The sequence below is a fragment of the Hevea brasiliensis genome, chromosome 14 (assembly GCF_030052815.1).
Source record: "Hevea brasiliensis isolate MT/VB/25A 57/8 chromosome 14, ASM3005281v1, whole genome shotgun sequence".
Lineage (NCBI taxonomy): Eukaryota > Viridiplantae > Streptophyta > Magnoliopsida > Malpighiales > Euphorbiaceae > Hevea > Hevea brasiliensis.
In genome coordinates, this window is record NC_079506.1 from 5,120,528 (window position 1) to 5,144,510 (window position 23,983).

Here is a 23,983-nt window from a genome sequence, read left to right on the forward strand (position 1 = left end):
TGTTTCTTGTAAATAATTAAAAGTTTTTATTCTTTTTCATTTAGAACTCCTGGCTTAATTTCTATTATTTTCCATCTATTTCTATGTCACATAAATGTTAACGACAAAAACAAGTGCAAAGGTCCTAAAGTTTTATCATTTTACAAATCTGCTTTAGCTAAAGTTGATAAAGAAAATGATTTTAGGAGAAAGAGAGGAAAAGGAGCTCACCAACCTTGAATTTTGCAGCTCAGTGATTGAAAAAGAAGAAAAATAAATTAATGAGCATGCAAGTGCCTTTCTTTTTCACATCATTATTCAAAGGAAAGAGGAAAAGGGGGTAGGAATTGAGGGGTCATCATAAGAGGCACCCATTATAAGCATTTCCTGCCAAAGAGATGTTAGTTCAACTCTATATCATCATCATATGATAGCATCTTGGGAGAGCCTTCTTATAAAATGTTTCCATAGCTTTGGGCTTCATAATACTCTTCAATTGTGCCTTACCTTTACTTTCCACTCACTTGAAAACCAATTGGCAGATGCAATTCTCTCTACAGATGTGCTTCTTTTCGATGTGTTTTTCTTAAATATTGCAGAAAGTTGAACGTTTGCCCTTTTTTTTTTTTTTTTTTTTTAAATGATGAAGCGATCATGGGAAAGCCCCTTGGCATTTTATTGCCATGTGATATGACCCCACAAGTTGTCCTTTAAAGAAATGAAGAGAGTATCAAGAAATTATTATTATATTTCTTTTTTACAATAATTAACTTTTGAATTAAGAGAGTTGGAAGTGTGTATAAATCTCAAACCCAAGTCTCATACCTTTGATATAAAATCCAAATTTCATGCATATTTGCAATTACTGTCATAACAATTACCGAGAGTGTAGCGATCAATGAGCTTTACCTCAATGATATTGTAATTATATACATAATTACATCATTTTAAATTTATGTATAATCATAATTAATTATATAAAAAAAATTATCAATAGTATAGCTTCTTTTCTCATGACTTATATATGTTCAATAGACTTTACTATAATTGCATGCCATTTTCTAATTCAATTATTAAGATTCTCCAATCTAATGAACAAGTTTAAATTTTTTGTTTTGTGGATAAAAAAGAAGTTTTAAAGTTTTTTGTCTCATTCGAGGAAATAATTTAAATCTTTACATATTTTAATTATAAATCTTAAATTATTAGTTTAGTTATTTTTAAGATTAAAATTTCAATAAAATTCCCAATTAAAAGAAGAAAAGCTAAAAACAAAAAATTTACAACTTGTAAACTATTAATGCATACTATCATGAACTGTACGTCTTACTTTTTTCTTTTACCCTTTCTTTTATTTCCATTTTACCTATTTTTCCTTATTCTTTGTTTATTAGACAAAAAGTTGGCTTATCAAAACACCAATTTTGACTTAGTGATCTAAAAACAAGTGATCTAATAGTATCTAAAATATTATTTTTTTCTGAAAAGTATTTTTTTAATGCAAAACCTTAATACCAAACAGGCCACAATCGTTCACGACAAAAACAAGTGTAAAGGTCCTCAAGTTTCTTTTCTTATCATTTTTATAAAATCTGCTTTATGAATAGACAAAAGACAAGCCAAAATCTAATTTTAAAGAAAATTGCTTTAATTTGTTGATTAACAATTCACACAAAACGTTAATCTAAATTATATGAAATCTATTAATATATTAATTTCAAGAATTAATCACAAGAAACAAACAAACCAATATTTCCATATATGTCCCCACACGTTTGTCCTTTAAATCAATAATGCAGAAATATAAAATTTGTTAAGGTGCTCTCCCTGCAATAATTCAAGCACAGGACATGAGTGCTCTTGATTGAGAACAATAATTCAAGTCCATACGACCTGTCACATTATTAATTATGTTTATTTTTAATTAGTTTTATTATTATTTCCCTTTTATTTTATTTTTCATCGTTATAGTTAACAAACAAAAATCCTAAATGTAATCTGCAAATTAATTAATAATTATTATTTATGTTCTTAATTTAATTATAGTTTCCGTTTTACTTTTTTTTTTTTCATTATTATAGTTAATATATAATTATTCTAAATATCCATTATTTTTCCTTTCCCCAGATAATAAATATATATATATATATATATATATATATACATATTTTGAGGGAAACAGTGGCAAGGTTTATCATGTTAATATATAATTATTCTAAATATCCATTAGTTAAGTTGTTGTTATCTATACTTTGTAGTCTCCTGCTTATTCCTACTTTCCTACTGTATATGAACTAAGTGTAACGTGTACTTACATATATATTATCTAATGCAAACAGAATCATCAAGTTGGACTAATCATAATATGGCATCAGAGCCTTTCATGGCACCATGTCATCCTCTGAAAGTGTTGTTTCTTCTTCAAACAGTTCAACCATGTCACAGCCTTTCCCGAATGTCAATCAATATGGAATACTTTGCCTTAATATAAGAGAATTTTACTTCCTTTCCCCCTCAAATAATTCAGTATTAATTGGATTTTGTTTTCATGGAATCCACACAGTTTGCAATACCAAATAATTCATTCATTAAATCTGTTTTTACCTATTGAATTTTTTACTTGGGCTCCACTTGGTTTGCAGTACGTTACAAACAGAGTGGGGTCTTTTTTTTTTTTTTTTTACAAGACCCCAAACGGTTATCCTTATAGAAATGAATATCTCCTGCAAGAGCCTAAATCCTTTCTATATATATTCCATAGCATTTTCATCCTCCACACTTCTTCATAATCCTTCTCTTCAAACCTTAAACACTTCCCAATTCTGACTTACCTTCACTTTCCACTCACTTGAAAAGTAATGGCAGATGCAATTCTCTCCGGCATTGTTGTGGAAATCATTAAGAAGCTGGGTTCTCGAGTTCTTCAAGAGACTAGGCTCTGGTGGGGTGTCAAAGAGGAGCTTGAGAAACTCAGGAGGACAGTTTCAACCATCCAAGCTGTGCTTCTTGATGCAGAGCAGCAGTACTCGCAGAAGCATCAAATCAAAGATTGGGTTGACTCGCTAAAAGATGCTTTTTACGATGCTGATGACTTACTAGATGAGTTCTCCACAGATGTTTTAGTGAAGCGGATGATGACTGGCAATAAAATGGTGAAGGAGGTACGCCTCTTCTTTTCAAGCTCAAACCCATTTGTTTATGGTCTTAAAATGGCTCATAAGATTGGAAAAGTTAGAAGTAAATTAGATGAGACTGTTGCAAATAGGAAGTTTCACTTAGATGAGATCACAGCTCCTATGGTTGAGGAAAGAGAGCAAACTCACTCATCTTTGCCTCTTGTAGTTGTTGGTAGAGAAGATGATAAGAAGAAAATCATTGATTTTCTTCTGTCTTCTAGTTATGGGGAGAATGTGTCAATCATTTCCATTGTTGGTGTTGGAGGATTAGGAAAGACAACACTTGCTCAACTTGCATACAATGATGTGAGGGTGAAATCATATTTTGAGCTCAAAATGTGGGTGTGTATTTCTGAAAATTTTGATGTAAAAATAGTTGTTGAAAAGATTTTGGAGTCTCTTGATGGTGAGAAGCCTAAAACTCTTGAAATGAATACCTTGAAAGATCTACTTTGGGAGAAAATTAATGAAAAAAAATATTTGCTTGTTTTGGATGATTTATGGAATGAGGATTCCAAAAAATGGTTTGACTTGAAAGATTTGTTAGCCAGAGGTGCATGTGGAAGTAAAATACTAGTGACTACGCGTCTTGAAAATGTTGCAAAGATGATAAGATCAGATGAAACAAGTAAATTACAAGGCCTATGTGATGCTGAGTCATGGTTGTTGTTTAGAAAAATGGCTTTCAAGGAAGAGCAAGTAACAAGCGCAAAGCATGAGATAATTGGAAGAGAAATTGTGACAAAATGTGTTGGAGTCCCTTTAGCCATTCGAGCAATAGGAAGTTTATTGTATTATAAAAATGCAATAAATGAGTGGGAATCGTTCAAAGAAAAAGAGTTTTTATATTTGAATGAAGGGGAGATTAATATTATGAAAACTCTTAGGTTGAGTTATGATCATCTCCCTTCTCATTTAAAGTGTTGTTTTGCCTATTGTCGATTATTTCCAAAAGGTTCAAAAATTGACATAGTATATTTGATGAATCTTTGGATGGCACAAGGATTGATTAAATTATCATATTCAAAACAAAGTTTCAGAGATGTAGGCTTAAAATATTTCAAAGATCTTTTATGGAGGTCTTTCTTTCAAGATGTAGAAGAAGATATATTGGGTAATTTAAGGAGTTGTAGAATGCATGATTTGATGCATGATCTTGTCGTGCAAGTAGCAGGAGATGAGAACATTTTATTAAATTCAGATGCAGAACTTGTTGAAGAAGGAATTCGACATGTGTCATTTGATTTTAAAGTTGAGTAATGGCAAAAAGTGGCAAGTTGCTTACCTATTGTGACAAAGGTGCGAACATTTACATCATTCAATTGGTCAAAAATGCATGATATTAAAGAAGTAGAATGTCATGAAATTTTTTCCAAATTAAGTCGTGTAAGGTTATTGAATTTATGTGATTTGGGGATTGAAAAAGTGCCACATTCCATTGATAAATTAAAGCACATAAGATTTCTCGATCTTTCTGAAAATAAAGGCATTGAGTTCCTTCCTGATTCCATAATTAAACTTCAAAACTTGCAAATTCTACGCCTAGTCAACTGTGAAAGGCTTAAACAGTTGCCAAAGCATATCAAAAAGTTGGTCAATCTCCAGCGACTTTTCCTTAAGGGATGTGTTAGTTTGACTCATATGCCACATGGGATTGGTCAACTGACTTCTATTGAGGATTTATCACTATTCATGGTAGACAAAGATAACGGTGTCTCCAAACATGGCGGTGCCCTTAGTGAATTGAGTAACTTGAACAATCTGAGACATATGCTACGGATCATGAATCTACGGTATGTGAAAAATCCAGCATCTGAATTTAAGGCAGCCAATTTGAAAGAGAAGCAACACCTTCAAGCCTTGACATTATCATGGAAATTGGGCGATCCCTATGATAATAATAGTGATAATGGTCCAGATGATGTTGTAAATGATGAAGAAATGTCATTAGAAGAGCTGCGGCCACACCTTAATCTAAAATGGTTGATGGTGTTTGGGTGCGGAAGACTCATGTTTCCAAGCTGGGTTTCTTCCCTCACTAATTTGGTGGTACTTCGAATTGATAACTGCAAAAAATGCCAGCATTTTCCACCGTTGGATCAGTTCCCTTCACTTAAACATTTGACGATTGAGAATTTAACTGATCTGGAGTACATAGAGAGTGGGATTAATTGCGACAATGCATTATTCTTCCCTTCCTTAGAGAGACTCTGGCTCTTAAATTGCCCAAATCTGAAGGGATGGAGGAGAGATGCATCCACGCCTCAGTTGCTACAATTTCACTGTCTTGATTATTTGGATATCAGGTCTTGCCCTAACCTCACTTCAATGCCTCTCATTCCATCTGTCCAAAAATTGGTGTTGCTAGCAAGAAGTCATTGGAGGACATACTGAAGATGAAGATTTCGGTGTCACAATCTACCTCTTCTTGTTCTTCGATTTCCCATTCTCAATTGAAAATTCTGAATATCGAGAATATTAAGGATCTAGAAGTTCTGCCAGAGGAGTTGCTTACAAATCCCATATCACTCCAACGTCTTTATATTCGGTATTGTCCACGAATAACAAAGGTGTCTTCTGCTTTGCGGCATCTAACCTCCCTCGAGCATCTTGTCTTCTTGGCTTGTGAGGAGCTTGATTTATCTGATTCAGAGGATCATAGTGATATGCCGTGGCAATACCTTAGAAGCCTCCAGGGGCTTCAATTGATAAATTTGAACAAATTGGCGTCCCTCCCAAAGGGACTTCAACATGTTCCCACTCTGCGCAGACTCCTAATCGAAAGTTGTCCTAATTTGATATCTTTACCGGAGTGGATAGGAAGCCTTACCGCATTACAAGCTTTTGGGATTCATGAATGTCCTCAACTGTCAGAAAGATGCAAAAGCAAAATGGGTGCTGATTGGCCCAAGATTGCTCACGTACCAAATATTGATATTGAGAGAGGATGGATTCAAGTGGATGGCATATACAAACTATAATCAGAAGAATCAGACTTTTCTTGGGGTATGTAGTTTTTGTCTCTCTATTTTAGACGCACACGCTAGTTTTTGTGGTTAATGCGTTTTTATGTTTGGCATTCAATCAAATGCTTACAAGTTTTGTGGTCCTGTATGCAGAGATGGAAAATTTATTTGTTCTGAAAACAAAATGAAATTCAACTTTTCACACTTATTCAAATCTTACTTATTCCTTCCATTCAATTGTGTGGTAAGTCTTATTGCTATCATTTTATTGTTATGAACACTTTCCCTGAAATTTTGTTGCACATGAACAAGTTAAATATCAAAAAGCCCACAGTTTTGCCTTCCTTTGAGCTGGTTTCCAGGAAAAGAAAATGACAATCTAAAGCATTTGCACCAAATTGAGGTCTAATCTCCAGGCATGTGATCTGGAAGGTACTCACCATCAGAAATGATGCTCTGTTTTTTTCGTAATCTTACATTTTATATATTATTTTCATATGTTTATTCACCTTAGAAATCATTTATATGATTGCAGAATTGTTTGGAAATTTTGCCACCAGATGCATGTTCTGAGTGTTCAGGACTTCAGGTTGGGTTAAGATTGCAGTTGAAGATCAAATCTAATAAGAATTATATTTTAAGTAGGTATTCCATTTTTCTTGTCTTGTCATATTTAGCTTTCCTATATTACATTAAGTAACAGAAGCTCTACCAAAGTATTCTCACCTCTTACAAATTGGTTTTAAAGTATTCTCAGTCTCATTTCTGATTTTAAAGACTGGAAATCATTTCTTCTTCCTCTACTTGAACAGGTTGGCATCTTGGTCACAATGTGTTCTGTGAATTTATACTATTGGGCAGTACTAAATCAAACATGGTTTGCGATCAATCAAATGAATGGAGGAACTTTGGCTACTGTTTATCCTTTTAATGGTAGTTTGAGGCTGTTCTGCTGATATTGCGACTCAGTAGATTGAAGCATTCCCATGTAATTTTAAGTGAGCTATGGAATTTCAAATACGCATTCTGCAAATATGGTCTTCAATTTCAGAGTTTGGAAATTGATAATGGTTCTATCTTGTTGAAAGAAGCCAGAAAAGAGCAATTGTGAATTGGCCTTGCAATTATTAGAGAACACAAGGGATAGCCCAAGAATGCTCACCTCCCAGAGGTTGTATTTGGCATAAAAAGAAAAGATCCTACAGTTCACTGCTTTACAGTTACATGAAAGCAAATCTTATCTCTTGTGTATGGTTCTGTTTTGGAGATTTTGAAGCCCGGAATGCATAATTTTCCCCCTCTTGAACTGGTTGGCATTTTAAGTGGCAATATGTTGCAAAGAAATTGAAGCATTCCCATATAAGCTTGTGTGAGCTTTGGAGTGTCAAATGAGCATTCTGCAACCCTTGCTTCTTCACTTTTAGACTTTGGAAATTGATGATGGTTGGTTCTGTCTTTTTGAAAGATGCCAGAGACGAGCAATTGTGGATTGGCCTCTCATGTGCCAGTAAGTGCTAGTTTATTGCTATGACTGGTACATGTTTATTTCTGCTTCTTATGAGTGACTGGTATGTAATATCTTATAGTTTCCATCAATCTTAATGCTTGCTGCTTTTGCTGTATTTGCGTGTCTGACAGCATGAAAATTAAGGGGCCAATGCCTATCCGGTGGACAACTGATCATCTAACTTATCTGCAATCATCTGCTAAAGGTATGGAGATTTTTAGAGGCCTTATTCTCTTATTTGCTTCTACAAAATTGGGAAGTGTTGAAAAACTAAAACTTCTAATGTGTGTCATTGTGTCTAGGCCTGAAGTGAACATCTGATTCAAGCAAATTTAATAGTCATAATCAGGAAAGGTTCAATGATGCTGACTAGCAGAGACCTGCTCAATTGATTTATATATATGGACTTGCAATTTAATATTGCACAAGAAATTGCAGTTTTTTATTGCAATTTAATATCACAGCAAGATGTTTCAGAACTAGTTTGAATTTAGTTCTAGCAACTTAAAATTATGGAGAAATCAACTATGATCTTTGAAGGCACAAGTAAGAACTAGCAATGTGGGACATGCTGATGGAATTTCCTCATTCTTTAGATTTTAAATGAACAATTAATGGTCTTTTTTTCTCAAAAATTAATGCGTGTGTGTGTGTGTATGGGATCTAGAATTTCTGCTTATTTAGTTGAAAATTCTGGTTATTCAGGATCTAGAATTTCTGCTAGAGAACTTGCTGCAAAACCTCACTTCACTTCAATGCCATAATATTTGGGATTGTCCACAAATAACAACCTTGTCTTCTGATATACGGCATTCAGTAGTGGAAAAATCATTGTTTCTGGAAAAAAAAAAAAAAGGAGATTCGACACTTCATATTGTTTCAAATCTTACTCCTTCCACCAGTTGTGTGGTAAGTAATATTACTGGGTTGATTTTTTTCTATCATTTTACTGTTATATTTTCATGTACAATAATTAAATCTCAAAAACCCCATAGTTTTACCTTTCTTTGATTTGGTTTCTGGGAAAACAAAATGAAAATCAGGAGTTTCTTCGAGAAAATGTAAAGCATTTGCCCAAAATTAAGGTCGAATCTCCAGGCATGTGATCTAGAAGAAACATGCTCTGTTCAATGCTCCTCTGTTCTTTTTTTTTTTTCCCTTTTTTATGTAACTTTTACATTTTTATAAATTATTTTCATATGTTTCTTCACTTTAAAGATCATTTATGTGATTGCAGAATTGTTTGGAACTTTTGTCACCAAATGCATGTTTTGAGTGAGATCCAAAGTGTTTGGGACTTAAGGTTGTTGAAGATCAAATCTAATAAGATTAAGATTTTATGTAGGTATTCCATTTTTCTTGTCTTGTCATATTTAACTTGCCTATATTACATGAAGTAACAAACTTAAAACATAATATTACAGAAGCTCTATCAAAGTATTCTCACCTCTTACAAATTGGTATCAAAAGAATCCTACAGTCTCATGCTTTACAGTTTCGCAAATCCACATCTTCTTTCTTGCCCATTCTCATATTCAAATTTTAAAGACTGTAAATTTTTTTTTTTTTTTGGTTTTTCTCCACTTGAACAGGTTGGCATCTCAGTCATAATGTGTTCTGTGAATTTATACTATTCGGCAATATTAACCCCAAAATGGTTTGTGAACAATGCAGCGAATGGTGGAATTTGAGCTCGTATTTATCCTTTTAATTCTTAGTTTCAGGCTGTTTTCCTGATATTGTGAATCAGTAGATTGAAGCATTTCCATGTATTTTTAATTGAGCTATGGAATTTCGAATAAGCATTCTGCAACTATTGTATTCAATTTCAGAGTTTGGAAACTGATAATGGTTCTGTCCTGTTGAAAGATGCCAGAGAAGAGTAGCTATGAATTGGTATCTCTTGTGCAAGAAAGTGTTTGTTTTGGTATGTTCATCACCTTCACATGCCTTACTATGAATATAATCCAAGTACGTTCATTTTTTTTTTGAATTCCATTTTCTATTTTTTGACAGTCTGGCGCATTGTGCAAAATTTTCAGTCTTTATGGACCCAATTTCAGTTTAGACTTCAAAGGAAAACTTGTGGGCACAACAATCATGCAAAACTACATGGTACTCTCATTTCTTTGTGTTAATTTGACAACATTGAATCAGTAGAGTGAAATCCAATCTGGTGGACTGATTTGTTTTTGCAATAGGCACATGAACCTCCCTATATTCAAATTTTAATCTGAAGCATTATTTGTTGTTCTCAAAATGAAATGCAGTGCCTGTCTCTAAATGTAATCTCCTTGTTCATTGTGAATTTGATGTCATTACCTCAATGGATGCCCAAACTCACCTCAAAGCAGTTGTTTATAGATGTTGATGTTGACAATTGGTGAGTTTACTATGACAATTTTGTGTAGCTAAATTCATTTGTAAGAGTTTATTTCTGGCTTCTTTTTTTTTTCCCTCTCATTTCGGAGTGAACAATATGCGACTTCTAAAATGTAGGATGGGAATCATTGTGATGAAGGTCATTTTCATCTATCAACTCTCTTCACCTCATACCTTTGTAAGTTAAATCATTTATGAACAATATTTGTACTGCTAAATGCAGAGGTGGATAAAACATTGGTTCTGAAAGCAAAATGATATTCAACAATATTTTCTCCCAATCTAATTTAAACATTTTATCAAACAGTGGATTTTTTTTCCAACATTTCTTTTTGTTATGAATTCTTTCCCTGATATTTAATTTGGTTGTTCAGCAACATTGGGATTTATACATGATAATTACCTCAAATTGAAGTTTTATCTCCCTTGCCTAGAGAAACTGCTGATTGCAAGGATTTTCATATGTACAATAATGAATGGCTGTGGATGAACTTCAACTTGGCGCCACATTTAACAACTTGGGACTGTAGAATTTCTTCATTGATGGCTTCTTCAGATAAGGAACAACTTCCATTTTTCTCCAACAAGTTAAGAGGAGATAATTGGGTGAATTATGCTCCTGTGGAAAATGATTTCTAACTGAAAACACTTAAAATTGGGATCAGTCCTACTGACTACTTAAGGAGACAACTTTGAAACAAACTTGTTGCCTCTGAAACCAGCTTTCTTCTTGTATGTCACTCACAAGTGAAACTATTCAATTTATTGTTGCACTGATTATATTCTTCTGTGAGTGTTATTTATAAATTTCTTTTTCATATGAAATAAGGTTAGCGTGTGTCCACATTTGTATGTAGTGAAAGAAAAGCACATCCATCAATCATAGCAGTTCTTGCACATGCAAGTAGTTGTAAAATTCCATCTCTTGTAAGGCAAGTGAATCCTGTTCTCTTTAAATTTCTCAAGTTACAGTACATGATTACATAGCTTTCCTTTGATGCTATAGCATGTTGGATTAAATTTATAATACATTCAAAGGAAACTTTAAAAATGCTAAAATTTAGTTGTAGTCCTGAAATCACATTAAACCTATAAAATCAGATTCCTAGTTTACTTTGTAAACTGACACAAAAAGATTTTTTTTCATTAAGGTTTGACTGTTCACCCTTCCCAATGATGTTCATGTGCATTACTGCTGTTGTTGAGTGATTGGCTCTGTCCCCATTTACATCATCATTTAGGAAGTGGTCATTCTGTGTGAATAATGGCATGAATCGTAGACCCATAATTGAAAGGTACTCCTATTGTTTTGTCAAAAAGAAGTCTTATGGTTGCTAGCAACCTAAATGCTTGCTACTCTTTTTGTGGTTAAACAAGTTGCAACTTAAAAAATGAGGAGTGATCACCTGCTCTAGCTCATAGTTGATCAGATGGTGTTCTTTTACTAGTATGGAGTATTCGCCGCACGTGTTTTGGATCCCTTGTTCTTCCATAAAATTGGAAATTCCAAGTAAATAATTACTTCTAATTTGTCTTTGTCACCAGGCTTGAAGCAAACATTCATCCAAGCAGATGCAGATTTAAGGATCATAATCATGAAAGGATTATGCTGAGAGCTGCTCAATTGCTTGCACATCCTGATTAATGGAATATCTGGAGCGTACATACAATTTATTATCTCACGAGAAATGGAGATTTTTTATTGCAAGTTTTTATCAGCCAAGAAGTCTTTGAGTGTGTTCCATTGATTCTGCAGTAACAACATTCTCATAGAAAGAATCTTTGGCGACTTCTACAAATGCTGTCTTCTTTTCTTTAATTCACTCTATCTATGTCACTTTGATTGAGGTTTTTTTTTTTTTTTTTTTTTTGATCGTTTGTATAATTTGGGTGTATGGGGTTGGGCCTACTGGTCCTGGGATTAAACCACCGTTGGTTTTTCCCCCTCATATTTTCTTCACCCTTTAATAGAATTCTGCTTATTGGTAGAATTTTCATTCTTATTAAAAAAAAAAGAGGGTAAAAATCATTTGAAAGTATATACCATTCAATTTCTCTTCTTAATATACATTGGTGTGTCGTTATTGGGGAAAAAGTATTTTAAATAGTAATTTCATTTGATGTAAATTATATAATTTAATGCTTTTTTTTATCATTAAATGTTAGTTAAATACCTCGCAATTTTAAAAATCAAGATTCGAACTCACAGGTCTTGAGTGTTAAACATTTTCCTATAATTGCTATGTCTTCAAAAAAGCCCGAAGGGGAACGATGGGCAACCTTGCATGTCCACCCCAAAGTAAAATAAAAAAAAAAAAAAACTTAAAAAAAAATGATAAAAACTAAGAGAAGGGACAAAAGCTATATATATATATATATATATATATATATATATATATATATATATACGCGCGCACGCGCGCATATACACGCTCAATGAGGGCGTTTTATCATCAACAGGTTGTTTTTTTTAAGTATAGTTTGAGTGTATGGGATTGACCTATTAGTCTTTGGTTTAAATCGCAGTTGATTTTTTCCCCTCATCTTTTCTTCATCCTTTGATAAAATTCTGCTTTAAAAAAAAAAAAAAAAAAAAAAAAAACCTACGTGAATTCATTTGACATCATAGTTTTTGTTATTCGGGTTTTCTAGTTGGTTGTCTTCCTTCGTGTTTAGTCAAAGCAGTTGCTCTTTGAGAAACTTTACATTGGCTGCTTCGAGATTTTTTGCATCACATTTTCATTGAGATTGACTACAAAGAGGTCTAAAATGCTATGCTTTCTTCTAAGGATAATTGGACCAAGTTCGGGCAGGTTATTGCTAATTGTAAATTTTTTTTTTTTTAATCTTAGATAGTACAAACGTTCTTTTATTAGGTTAAGAGAAGCTAATGAAGCTGCTCATACTTTAGCAAGAGTGGCTTTATTACATAATAGGTTTAAGCCTTCAAGCTTTTCATCTAATATTGTTGCCATTTGATGTTTTCAAGGTTTTTTCACTTACTACTGAAGTTCCTACGTTGGGTGTAAATGAAATGTCTAATGACAAGATTAGTGTAGACCTACTCTGTTAAGTTTTTCTTAGATTTATTAATAAAATTATTATTTAAAAAAAAAACTAAAAAGCCCTTTTTAATTTATAGATTCTTGATTATTATTGACTATAATATGTAATAAACATAACCTTTAAAATTTTTATAAGTCATTAATCAATAAACTAAAATTATAACTATAATATAAAATAATTTTCATTTCTTAATTTTTTAACTTTCAGTTGTTAGCAAAAACCAATTGACATTTCAAAATCAAAATATCATATTTTAATATCATTTGTTTCTTCCAAATTTCGATAAATAATTTATTCTTTATTAGATGAAATTAAGTGATTATCGATTCTTATCGAGATTTGTTGTAATCTTTTATATTTATAAAATTATAAATATGTATATCAAAATTGGGATAAATTTAAATAGTTGTCTTTGAACTTTAGCAGTTATAACAAAATCGTCACGAAACTTAAAAATGTAACATGAAACCTCTTAAACTTTGAAATTATATGCACATTAAAATCTTTATAACTCTCAATAGTTGGTTTACGCAATGCAGAGTAGCAGTGACTTGGATAATCCTCTCTCTTCTATATAACAGTGGTAAAATCAGTTATTATTTTTTTTACAAATGAATCATAGAAAGAATCTCAACTATACAAAATAATGAAGCACAAGATGTATAGCAACTGATTAAAAGGATTTTACCTTCAAAAAATAACAACAGTGATTCACGTTATTACCGCTCATAATTGTTCATATTAACATGTTGCTTGTAAACCAGCTATTGGGAGTCAAAAGAATTTTATTGCGTAAAATTTTAAAATTCTAAGGGTTAAGTGGGTGCAGTAATTGTCTAATTTTATAAAATGATTACAGGATAGTTTCACTGCTAGTTTTGCCCTTGCTTAGCTCATCGCTTTGGTGCTGCCCTTGCTCCCTATCCCATTGATACTGTTCCTGGAAGAATGATGATGACCTCTGGTGAAGCTGTCAAGTACAAGAGCTCTCTTGACGGCTTCTCTCAAATTTTGAAAGAATGAGGGTGCTAAGTCACTCTTCAAGGCTATGGGATCAAACATTCTCTGAGCCATTGCTGATGCTGGTGTGCTTGCCGGTTATTACAACTTGCATCTGATCGTCTTCGGCAAGAAGTATCAATTTGGCAGTGTTAAGCTGTCCCTTTAGCTTTAGATAATTAACAATAACTAAGAAGCTTCGATTTCAGTTGAATTTAGCTTAAAATTTAAAATTTATGAACAAAAATTTTTTATTTATTAATTTAAATAAAAGATTAAGAAATTTAATTTTTTTTATTTATTTACTAAATTTCTTAATTTCTTGATTTAAACCCAACCTTTACATTTTTTTTAAATCATTAATCAATAAATTAAAATTATAACTATAAAATAAAATAATTTTCATTTCTTAATTTTTAAACTTTCAAATGTTAGTAAAAAAATCTATTAACATTTTAAAAATCAAATTATTATATTTTAATATCATTTATTTCTTCCAAACTCGATAAATAATTTATGCTTCATCAGATGAAATTAAGTCGCTATCAATTTATTTTTATCAAGATTTTCTTATAATTTTTTATATTTATAAATTATAAATATGTATATCAAAATTAATAAAAATTGTTTTTAATATTATAAAATTATATTATCAAAAAATAAATCAATCAAAATGTAGTTTAATTGGTTTTCTTTTGTAGTGAAAAAATGAGAGGACTATTTATCTACGCAGCCTCGAGTTGTTATCCCAACTATTACTTGAACTAATATATATATATATATATATATATATATATATATATATATATATATATATATATATATATACTCATTAAAATTTAATTTTAAAATTTTATAATTTTATTTTATTCTATTTAAAAAAAAATGATAATTTTTAAGATGATTACATTGAGAAGTAAAATACACACACTGAAATTGGTCCAGTTCAAGCTAGAACTAGACCGACTAAAATTGGCATTGAAACATATTAAATTAGATTAATTAAGTTTTTTAAAAGAAATTAAAAAAAAATTAAACCATTGAATTGTCAAAATCAGAGAGAACCTCTAAGGGCCCTTAAATAGAATTAGTGAATCACTGATTCAAGTTTGAAATCAAATCGAACCGAAACCGGCTGTGGCCAGGATTATTCACATCCTGCAGCACATTTTGTTCTCCATTCCGTTGCCGTTTTGATGCCCAACGTGCAGGGATTGGAATCCAAAACCGAGAAAAAACGGCAGCGTTTTTCATAAAATCTAATCTGATCTGATCTACGGCTATAACTGCACCTACAAGTCAAGCAACCACACGGAAGCAAAACCCAGCGAGGTCAGCGAAATTACACTCACGCTACCACACAGAGCCAACAAAACCCCCTCTTTTGCGCTCTTTTCAAAGCACAGCCTCCTCCACAAATATCTCTGCTCTAGCTGATTTCTTGTTTCAAAGCTCAGCGAGCGGCGGAGAGAAAAAACCCACCCCATAGCAGCCACGCCCATCAGGTAAACCATTGAAATTTATCTCTGCTGACTATATCTTTCGACTATGTTCAGATCTGCTTATTTTCTTTCTGTTTTTTCTCTACCTCTTTAGATCTGTTTTGCACTTTTCCCATTTTCTGGGACTTTGGTTTCTGTTGTTTAGAAAACTATAATGGTGAAATTTACCTGATCTAAGCTAGCATTTACTTTTGATCTGTTGGATCTGTGAATATAGATCGGATTTGTTGTTTCTTCACGATCCGATCTCTTTCGTTTTTTTTTTTTTGTGCTTTTTTAATGTTTTAGACCTGTTTGGTAGGTGGTTTTATAGCTGTTTATTGATCTTGATTAATTTCTATGTGGCTTAAATCTGTTGGAACCACCCAAAGTTATTGCTTTATTCTCAATTTGTTTTTAATTAATTTTGGGCTTGCTGTTTTCACATGATCTAAATATATTTTCCATTAAAGAAAGTAAACTTTTTTTTTGAGACAAAAAGTTATTGTTTTTAGATCTGTTGGAATGTTGAAAAGCTGGTTTATAAAGCAAGTTCAAAAATTTTGGCAAGCACATGCGTTTTGGATTTGTATGGTGCACGCATTGGTTCATGTCACTCTTTTCTCACTGTTTCACTCTTTTCTGTGTGAAATTGTATAGTTGAACCTTCTATATTTCCTCGCTTCCCCCTCCCCCCCCTCTCTCTCCTCTTTTATTTTTTATCTTTTTTTTTTTTTTTTTTTTTTGGGGGGGGGGGGGGGGGGGGGGTTGTTTTTCCTGTTTTAATGGGGTTACTTCATTTGTTGCTTTTTCTACCATCAGATATAATTTAAGATACGAGAATGCTATATGCAGAATGATTAATCTTCTTGTTGGTTGACTGGTTTTCTCTTTTAGTTTAGTTATAAATAGTCTTTTCAACAAATGTTGGACACTGGATTGTTCTTTCGGGTTGGATTTTGTCAACGTATTTTTCATATTATAGGATGTGTACTCTTCTGTCTAACTAATTGACTAGTCAGATTGGTGTAATGTTGCCACGTGGTTCACCACAAGCTGTTTAGTAATTACCTGTATTTCTTTCCTTTTACCCCTCTTCCCCTTCTCTTGTTTATGAGGGTGGTGGTTGGAGGTATTTTTAGTAGGAAATGACATATACAAAGTAGCTTCTCTAGTGAAACAACACCAGGTTTAGATGAGGCTGATATTTATTTTAATCCACATGTATGAAGATGGCAACTGTTTTCTTATTAAGTTCTGGGCTTTTGGTTTTTACAGTGTTTTGTTCTTTGGGCATGTTGGTGTTTTGGTGGTGCTTTTATGTGTTTCCTTAGCTTTCAGTCAAACACTTGGATAATTTGATATCATTTACAGAGAGACTGCTCATCCCTGTATATATGTGTGCTTTATTTTGTTTTTATATGCTTTTTTATCGACCTAAAACATAGGTTTCATAATTATGTTGCCCTTGAATTGGCATTTTTGAACCTTGTGTGCTTTCATTCATTGTAGGGAAAGTCATAATGGTTGATCAAGTTCAATATCCAACTGTCATGCAGAAGGTAGCTGGTCAGCTCCTTCATTCCAGTCTTCCCCAAGATTTCCATGGCTATGATGGGGCTTACAAGAGGCCTGCTCTTTATCAAAGGCGTGCCTATGGCAACTACTCCAATGCTGCATTCCAATATTCCATGGTGCGGGGATGTGGTGCTGCCACTGACCTATCTATTGTTCCATCAACTGCATCTACTGTTTGTGTCCAGGCTCCCTCTGAAAAAGGTTTTGCTAGCTTTGCTATTGATTTCCTTATGGGCGGAGTGTCTGCTGCTGTATCTAAGACAGCTGCTGCCCCAATTGAGCGTGTTAAGCTATTGATTCAAAACCAAGATGAGATGATTAAAAGTGGCAGACTCTCAGAACCCTACAAGGGCATTGGTGATTGTTTTAAGCGAACGATGAAGGATGAAGGGATTGTTTCATTGTGGAGAGGAAACACTGCCAATGTCATCCGCTACTTCCCTACTCAGGTGAGCAAGTATATCCTTTTATTGTTTTGTAGTTTTTTTGGTCTTTTTATGCTAATAGCTGTCATATGTCTTTATCAGGCCTTGAACTTTGCATTCAAAGATTACTTCAAGAGGCTCTTCAACTTTAAGAAAGACAGAGATGGTTACTGGAAATGGTTTGCTGGTAACTTGGCATCAGGTGGTGCTGCTGGTGCTTCTTCCCTTCTCTTTGTCTACTCCCTAGACTATGCCAGAACCCGTTTGGCCAATGATGCCAAGGCTGCAAAGAAGGGTGGAGAGAGGCAATTCAATGGGCTTATTGATGTCTATAGAAAGACAATGGCATCTGACGGTATTGCTGGGCTTTACCGTGGTTTTAACATTTCTTGTGTTGGAATCATTGTTTATCGTGGTCTGTATTTCGGAATGTACGATTCTCTGAAGCCTGTTGTGTTGACTGGAAAGTTGCAGGTTGGTGATATGCTTCCTTTATGTGTTATTTTATTTTATTTTATTTTATTTTTTTTCAATTGAATGGCTGATGAGTGCAAGATTGGCCTTATTCACCTTGAGTATATTCTTGCCAATGAGTAAATTTATCTATGTATTGTTTTCCATTATCAAAAATAGTTTCCATAATGTGTAATAAGTTCTTAATTCAAGGGCCTAAGTCTCTCCAGTTACCTATGTTGATTCAGGAAGCTAACAATGCAGTTGCTTTGACCTGTTACTGATTCAAACTAAATTGTGAAGTTATATATATATATGTTCTTTTTCTTTTTGTCAAGACTAAGAAGCTAGAAGTTTATCCTAGGCTCCAAGAAGGGGTGCTGTAAATTTTTAGTTTTATAACATATTCTTGTTTTCTAATGATTACAGGATAGTTTCTTTGCTAGCTTTGCCCTTGGTTGGCTCATCACTAATGGTGCTGGTCTTGCCTCCTATCCCATTGATACTGTCCGTAGAAGAATGATGATGACCTCTGGTGAAGCTGTCAAGTACAAGAGCTCTCTTGATGCCTTTTCTCAGATATTGAAGAATGAAGGTGCTAAGTCACTCTTCAAGGGTGCAGGAGCAAACATTCTTCGAGCCGTTGCTGGTGCAGGTGTGCTTGCTGGTTATGACAAGTTGCAGCTGATCGTCTTCGGTAAGAAGTATGGATCTGGCGGTGCTTAAGTTGCTCTGAGGTTACTCCATTTAGCTTTAGATGTTGATGAAAATCTTCAGTTCCGAGAATTTTGTACGGCGAATTTTTCTTCAAATAATTCATTTGTAGGGGGGACGTTGCTCCCCAAACCAATTTTTACATTCGGATGGAGTTCATTTATCCCATAAACCCGATTTTTATGAGTTGTGGCCAATGCCACTACTGCTTTTTGAAGTTTAATATAATTTATGATTTGGGGGATTTTTTTTTTTCCCATTTAGCATGCGATAACTTTGTCTTTAAAGTTCAAATATTTTTCTTGCTGGAAATTGGCTTTGTTCAGCTGTGTTTTGGCAGCAATGGTGATGGTAAATTCTGCTAGTCTTGCAAGGCGTGTGAAAGTGGTTGAGTTTTTCTTGCCCCTGGTGCAAAATTAACTATGACTTAAAGTTTAGTTACATTGAGAAAGTTTAATTTAATTTATTTTTAATTTTAGTTTAAAATTTTAAATTTAAGTTTAATTTAGTTTAATAATAAAGAAATTTAAGAAATTAAATTTTTTTATTTTTAAGTTAAAAAATTAAGAAATTAAATTTTTAATTTTTTATTAAAATAAAAAATTAATTTATAAATTTTAATTTTTAGATTAAATTAATTTTGAATTAAAATTTTTAAGTTAAATCGGATAAAAAATTGAAAGTAAATTAAATTAAACTTTTTTAATAAATATAGGATATAATTAATTGATTATTGATGCTGTTACTGAATGCTTGGGTTGTTAGTATTTGTGTTTTATAACAGGAAAATCATTTTTCTCATTAATAACCTACGATTGGAGATGTGATATGGCTAGACAAGTGTTGGATTGCGGTTCACATATGTCTCAGAAATTGGTCTGCTCTCCAGTAGCAAGAAATGTTAGGAGTGGAAAAATCCTTAATTGCTTCCTTTACGGAACTGATACTTTGGTTGAAATTCTTAGCTAGGCTGACTATAATTTCACTGCATATCGAACTATAACGATACAACTGCATCTCATCTTCATTTTCAAAGTAAGTTGAACTCTAATACTCCCATGAGAATGTTACAAACTCATACCTTTGACACCCATTTCTAGTTTTAAGCTTCAAGTTCTTGTTTATGAAGTTAGGAATTGCTCTAATTTATGAGATAAGAGGTTTCATTGATGATGGATTTACTAAAGAGCCAAAAGCAAGTTTGTCACCGCACTACTAGCTCAAATGATTATTCCTCTCCTCATCTTATTGCAGTTGGAATAGATAAATAAATTGAGTTTTGAAATGAGTAGATATTTAAATTTTATTTTTCATTTGAAACGTAAATTTCAATTCTATATTATAAAGTTAAGTTTAGAAATGAATAGATATTCTAATCTCTTGGAAATTCATTGAAACCCTTGAAATCCAATGAGAATTTCAGTTGAAAAGTTTCCTCCTGTAAGAGTTGATTCTCATGCATTAAGTTAAAATTTCTTTACAATTGACACAGATCCTGAGTACCCCTTAACATATAAATCATGTAAAGTCTCTGATATATAACAGATCTATGTTTGGTAAGGAAAGGTACAAACCATACAAGAGAATGCCATATGCAGAATCATCATATTATAATATTGAGTGGATCAAAGCTTGTTATAACCTTAATCTTTGCTTTAATGAAGTTGACTAAGACAAATATCACTTTGGAATACACTGAAATTTGCATGAGATACCCAATTATCATCCTTTCCTCAATTTTTGACTAGCTTTTTTTTTTCCATCACAAATATGATCTAGATCTCCACCTAAGAGACAAGCGTATGGCAGGAAAGTTCAATTCCTTGCTTGCAAACCAGGGCTTCTTTTGGCCCCATGGGTCTCATGAGATTGGCAGAATCCACTCTCTTCTGGTTGGAAGGAGCTTTTGCATACCCTAAGCTAAAGATCTACCCTTTACACTACTGAATTTTAGTTCAGTTATACTAAAGTGGTTTCCAAAACTATGAGATCTCGAGTTCAAATTTTAATTTAACTTGATTGATAAAAAAAAAAAAAAAAAAAAAACCTTATTCTTTACATACAAAGATGGGAAGTGGGCAATGGAGGCTTTTTGTTGATGTGTTTTAATATATGTATATTTATTTATTTATTTTGTGGATTTTGGTGAGACCATATATAAGCATTTTCCCTATGGCAAGTGATTAATGTCAATGGTTAATAATTAATGATTTAAAGTTTAAAAAATTAAATTTTTTAATTTTTATTGATATAATTATGAATTTAAATTATTAACTTTTAAAAATTTAATTAAAAGTTAGAATAAATAACTCAACACTAATCTCAAATAATTTTCACTTTAAAGTGTCATCATGCATTAAACTTTATATTAAATATAATTCAAATTTTCATAAAGTACTTTATGATATTTTAATGAGAGTATTGTCCTGTTTGTATGTGATTGAGAATGATATTCCATCATAATTAGATCATTTGTGATAAATTATTATAAAAAAATTGTTATAAATGGGTTAATTAAAACTTCTGATTCTCATAAAAACAGCTTCTTGAATCTTGCCAGGACTTTGTTCATTTTAAATAGAAAAGGTTTCTGTGGTTCACAAGCTGACAGGTTTCACCTGGATAAAATGATACAAACCCAAGAAGAAAATCTCAAAAGCTGGAATTTTCCACCATTAAAGCCAATCTAAGAGCATTGAGATTTAACTTAATGATATATTTTTTTAATATTTTTCAAATTTGAATCTAATATTAATTAAATATAAAATGTAAATTTTTTGTACTAATATTTATAAATTTCATATTTAAATAAATAAAATTTAAATATTTTATAAAATTATTAAAATTTTAAAATATAAAAAATTAAAAGGCTTTGAATAGTATTTAGATAGTTATAATTGGATTTGAAAATTAATTTAGATATTTTTAGATAAATTTTAATTGAATTTGAAATAAATTTAAATATTAAAATTATTAATTAAATTTAAATAAAATACTTTTTAATACTTTAACCATTAAAATCTTAGAAAGTGTTTATCTTAACTTATAAACTGTTCATATCAATTTATAAGTTCTAAATATAAACTGACTTATTTATTTATAATAATTTTTTATCTTATAAATTGGGTTTGTAAACAAAAAAAAAATAATAAGTTGAGAGACCCAATTTTTTATTTTAGTATTTATAAACAATGTGATTATAAGCTAATTTTACCGAGCATTTTACTATATTATTTTTATTTAATTTTTAAAATTTTATCATAAATCTCATTTAATATTTTTATTAGTCAATTATGAACACTATAATCAAATACAAAACAACTTAACATTTTAAAAGTTTATAAGTCCAAATTAATTTATAAATATCACAAGTTAATTTTCATAAGTTAAGCCAAATACTCAGTTAATCAACCAGCTTGAGATTTCTGATCTCAATCTTCTGGACGAAGAAAAAAAAAAAAATAATTGCTCCAGCTTGAAGTCATAAACCTGTATGGAGATGCATAGGGAATGTGTTCAACCTGCAGCAGCCTTGACACTTACCTAATTAAGACTTTTGATTTTTAGCCAATTTTCATGCTAAAAAATGTTCAACTTATAACCACTTTTCTTTAAGGAGCCAGCTGGTTTTAGTCATCAATCTTCAACTGCCTGTAATTTAAAAAAAAAAAAAAAAAGCAATCACTATTAAATAAATGCTTGTCTTACTTCTTTATGGGTATCCAACAAGAAAACAACCTCAAGGCTATGAAGGTCTAAAGAGGGATTGAGATCAGCAAGAAATTAATAAAATTGGGCTTGTGCTGTGGTCATTATCTTACTTTGCCTAAAAAATATTTTCCAATTTTGGAGGCATTCGTAAAAAAAAAAAAAAAAAAAGTGTAAATTGTAGCATTGAGCCATGAAATCCTTTAATTTACTTATAAATTTACATAAAAAAAAAAAGTAACAGCAATGGCAACGGGTTATGGCTAATTGATTCGTTTTAAAATTTAAGATTTATAATTTTGATAATTTTATTTTCATTAAAAAAATTATTAATATATATAGGAAATCAAAAAATCTAATCAAATTGAATCAAATCAAAGAAAACCGAACCGAACCTTAAGATTTTTGAGTGTTGATTTCTAATTTTTTTTGTTTTTATGTTTTTATTATGTAGATTTAATGTTAAAAATATGAAATTTTATAAATTAAAATTTTTGATTTTATCGGTTCGGTTCAGTTCGAAACTGAACCGACCGTTTGCACACCCCTAGTCATGGCAAAGCATATTGGGTTGACCCGAGCCGGTTGCTGTTGATTGACGTATGGCAAAGCATATTGTGAGATGGGTAGTGAGAGTTTGAGATATTTTTAAGGTATTTTATAATTTAATTTTAATTACAGTTAAATATTTTTTAAATAAATTAATTCTTAAAATATATTTCTATTAATAAATTAATTATTTAGTTAATGTTTACGTTAATCATTGGTTTAAATTATTATAAATATTAAAAATTAAAAAAAAAATTAAACTAAAAAAATGTGATAGATTTTAAATTGTTATTTATCAATGATAAATTTTAATAAAAAGAATTATTTTATTAAAGAATTAAAAATTAATTTCTTGTAATAAATAATAATTTTTATTATATATTAAAATTAAATGGTAAATTACACATATTGGAGATAGTGAAGTGAAACTAATTGTAGGGATCTGTGTACAGCTGCAGCTGCACGTGCACGTTCACGCCATTGATTTTGCTGAAAACACTCTTTCCTTCTCTTCTCCCACTACCTGTTTTACAACTTTCTTTTTTAATTTCCAAATTATTTTTCTTTTTCTTTTTTTTTTTCGGCTTAATCGAAAATTTTTTATTTAATAATATAATTAATAATTTAGTTTTGTAAGAATTAATATATGAATTATATGTGAATTTGTGATTTTCTAAAATTATATGTAAATAAATGATAAATAATAAAAAAATTTGGTATATAAAATTGAAAATTAAATTAAAATATATAATCAAACAGTGGCCAGCTACCCAATTAGCACATCTTTAATCTTTTTATTTTAATTTTAATTTATTTTATTTTACAGATGCAAACCACACGTCTTTTACTGAGAAAGAGAGGAAAATAACATAAACATTTTTCTTTAAAAAATTTTAATGAGATTTATTTATAAATTTTAATTTTAATATTTTAATTTAAAAATATTTAATAAAAATAAAAAATTTAAATAAATTTATTAATTATTTTTTTATGTTTGTAT

The 23,983-nt window shown here is 31.4% G+C and overlaps 2 protein-coding genes across 2 annotated transcripts; both read left to right on the forward strand.

Moving 5' to 3' along the window:
• Positions 1–2,670: 2,670 nt before the first annotated feature.
• LOC110656778 (putative disease resistance protein RGA3) lies at positions 2,671–10,967 on the forward strand. The gene is given in 11 exon segments (XM_058133331.1): positions 2,671–5,514; positions 5,517–6,161; positions 6,934–7,628; positions 7,760–7,833; positions 7,931–8,174; positions 8,866–8,969; positions 9,221–9,555; positions 9,645–9,743; positions 9,899–10,011; positions 10,128–10,188; positions 10,445–10,967. Coding segments are annotated over 2 exon segments (3,297 nt in total). The 5' UTR covers positions 2,671–2,837; the 3' UTR covers positions 6,137–6,161; positions 6,934–7,628; positions 7,760–7,833; positions 7,931–8,174; positions 8,866–8,969; positions 9,221–9,555; positions 9,645–9,743; positions 9,899–10,011; positions 10,128–10,188; positions 10,445–10,967.
• Positions 10,968–15,391: 4,424 nt separating this feature from the next.
• Positions 15,392–18,970, forward strand: LOC110656782 (ADP,ATP carrier protein 1, mitochondrial). Its single transcript, XM_021813741.2, has 4 exons — positions 15,392–15,580; positions 17,069–17,583; positions 17,662–18,033; positions 18,442–18,970. The coding sequence occupies exons 2-4, from the start codon at positions 17,080–17,082 to the stop codon at positions 18,736–18,738; spliced, it is 1,173 nt and encodes a 390-aa protein (XP_021669433.2). The 5' UTR covers positions 15,392–15,580; positions 17,069–17,079; the 3' UTR covers positions 18,739–18,970.
• The last annotated feature ends 5,013 nt before the right edge of the window (positions 18,971–23,983 follow it).

Bases quoted from the DNA above. Each gene is read 5' to 3' on its own strand.
- LOC110656782 (XM_021813741.2), top strand. From the start codon at position 17,080: ATGGTTGATCAAGTTCAATATCCAACTGTCATGCAGAAGGTAGCTGGT. The intron at 17,584-17,661 runs GTGAGCAAGTAT...TGTCTTTATCAG, and splicing joins TCCGCTACTTCCCTACTCAG to GCCTTGAACTTTGCATTCAA. The intron at 18,034-18,441 runs GTTGGTGATATG...TAATGATTACAG, and splicing joins TGTTGACTGGAAAGTTGCAG to GATAGTTTCTTTGCTAGCTT.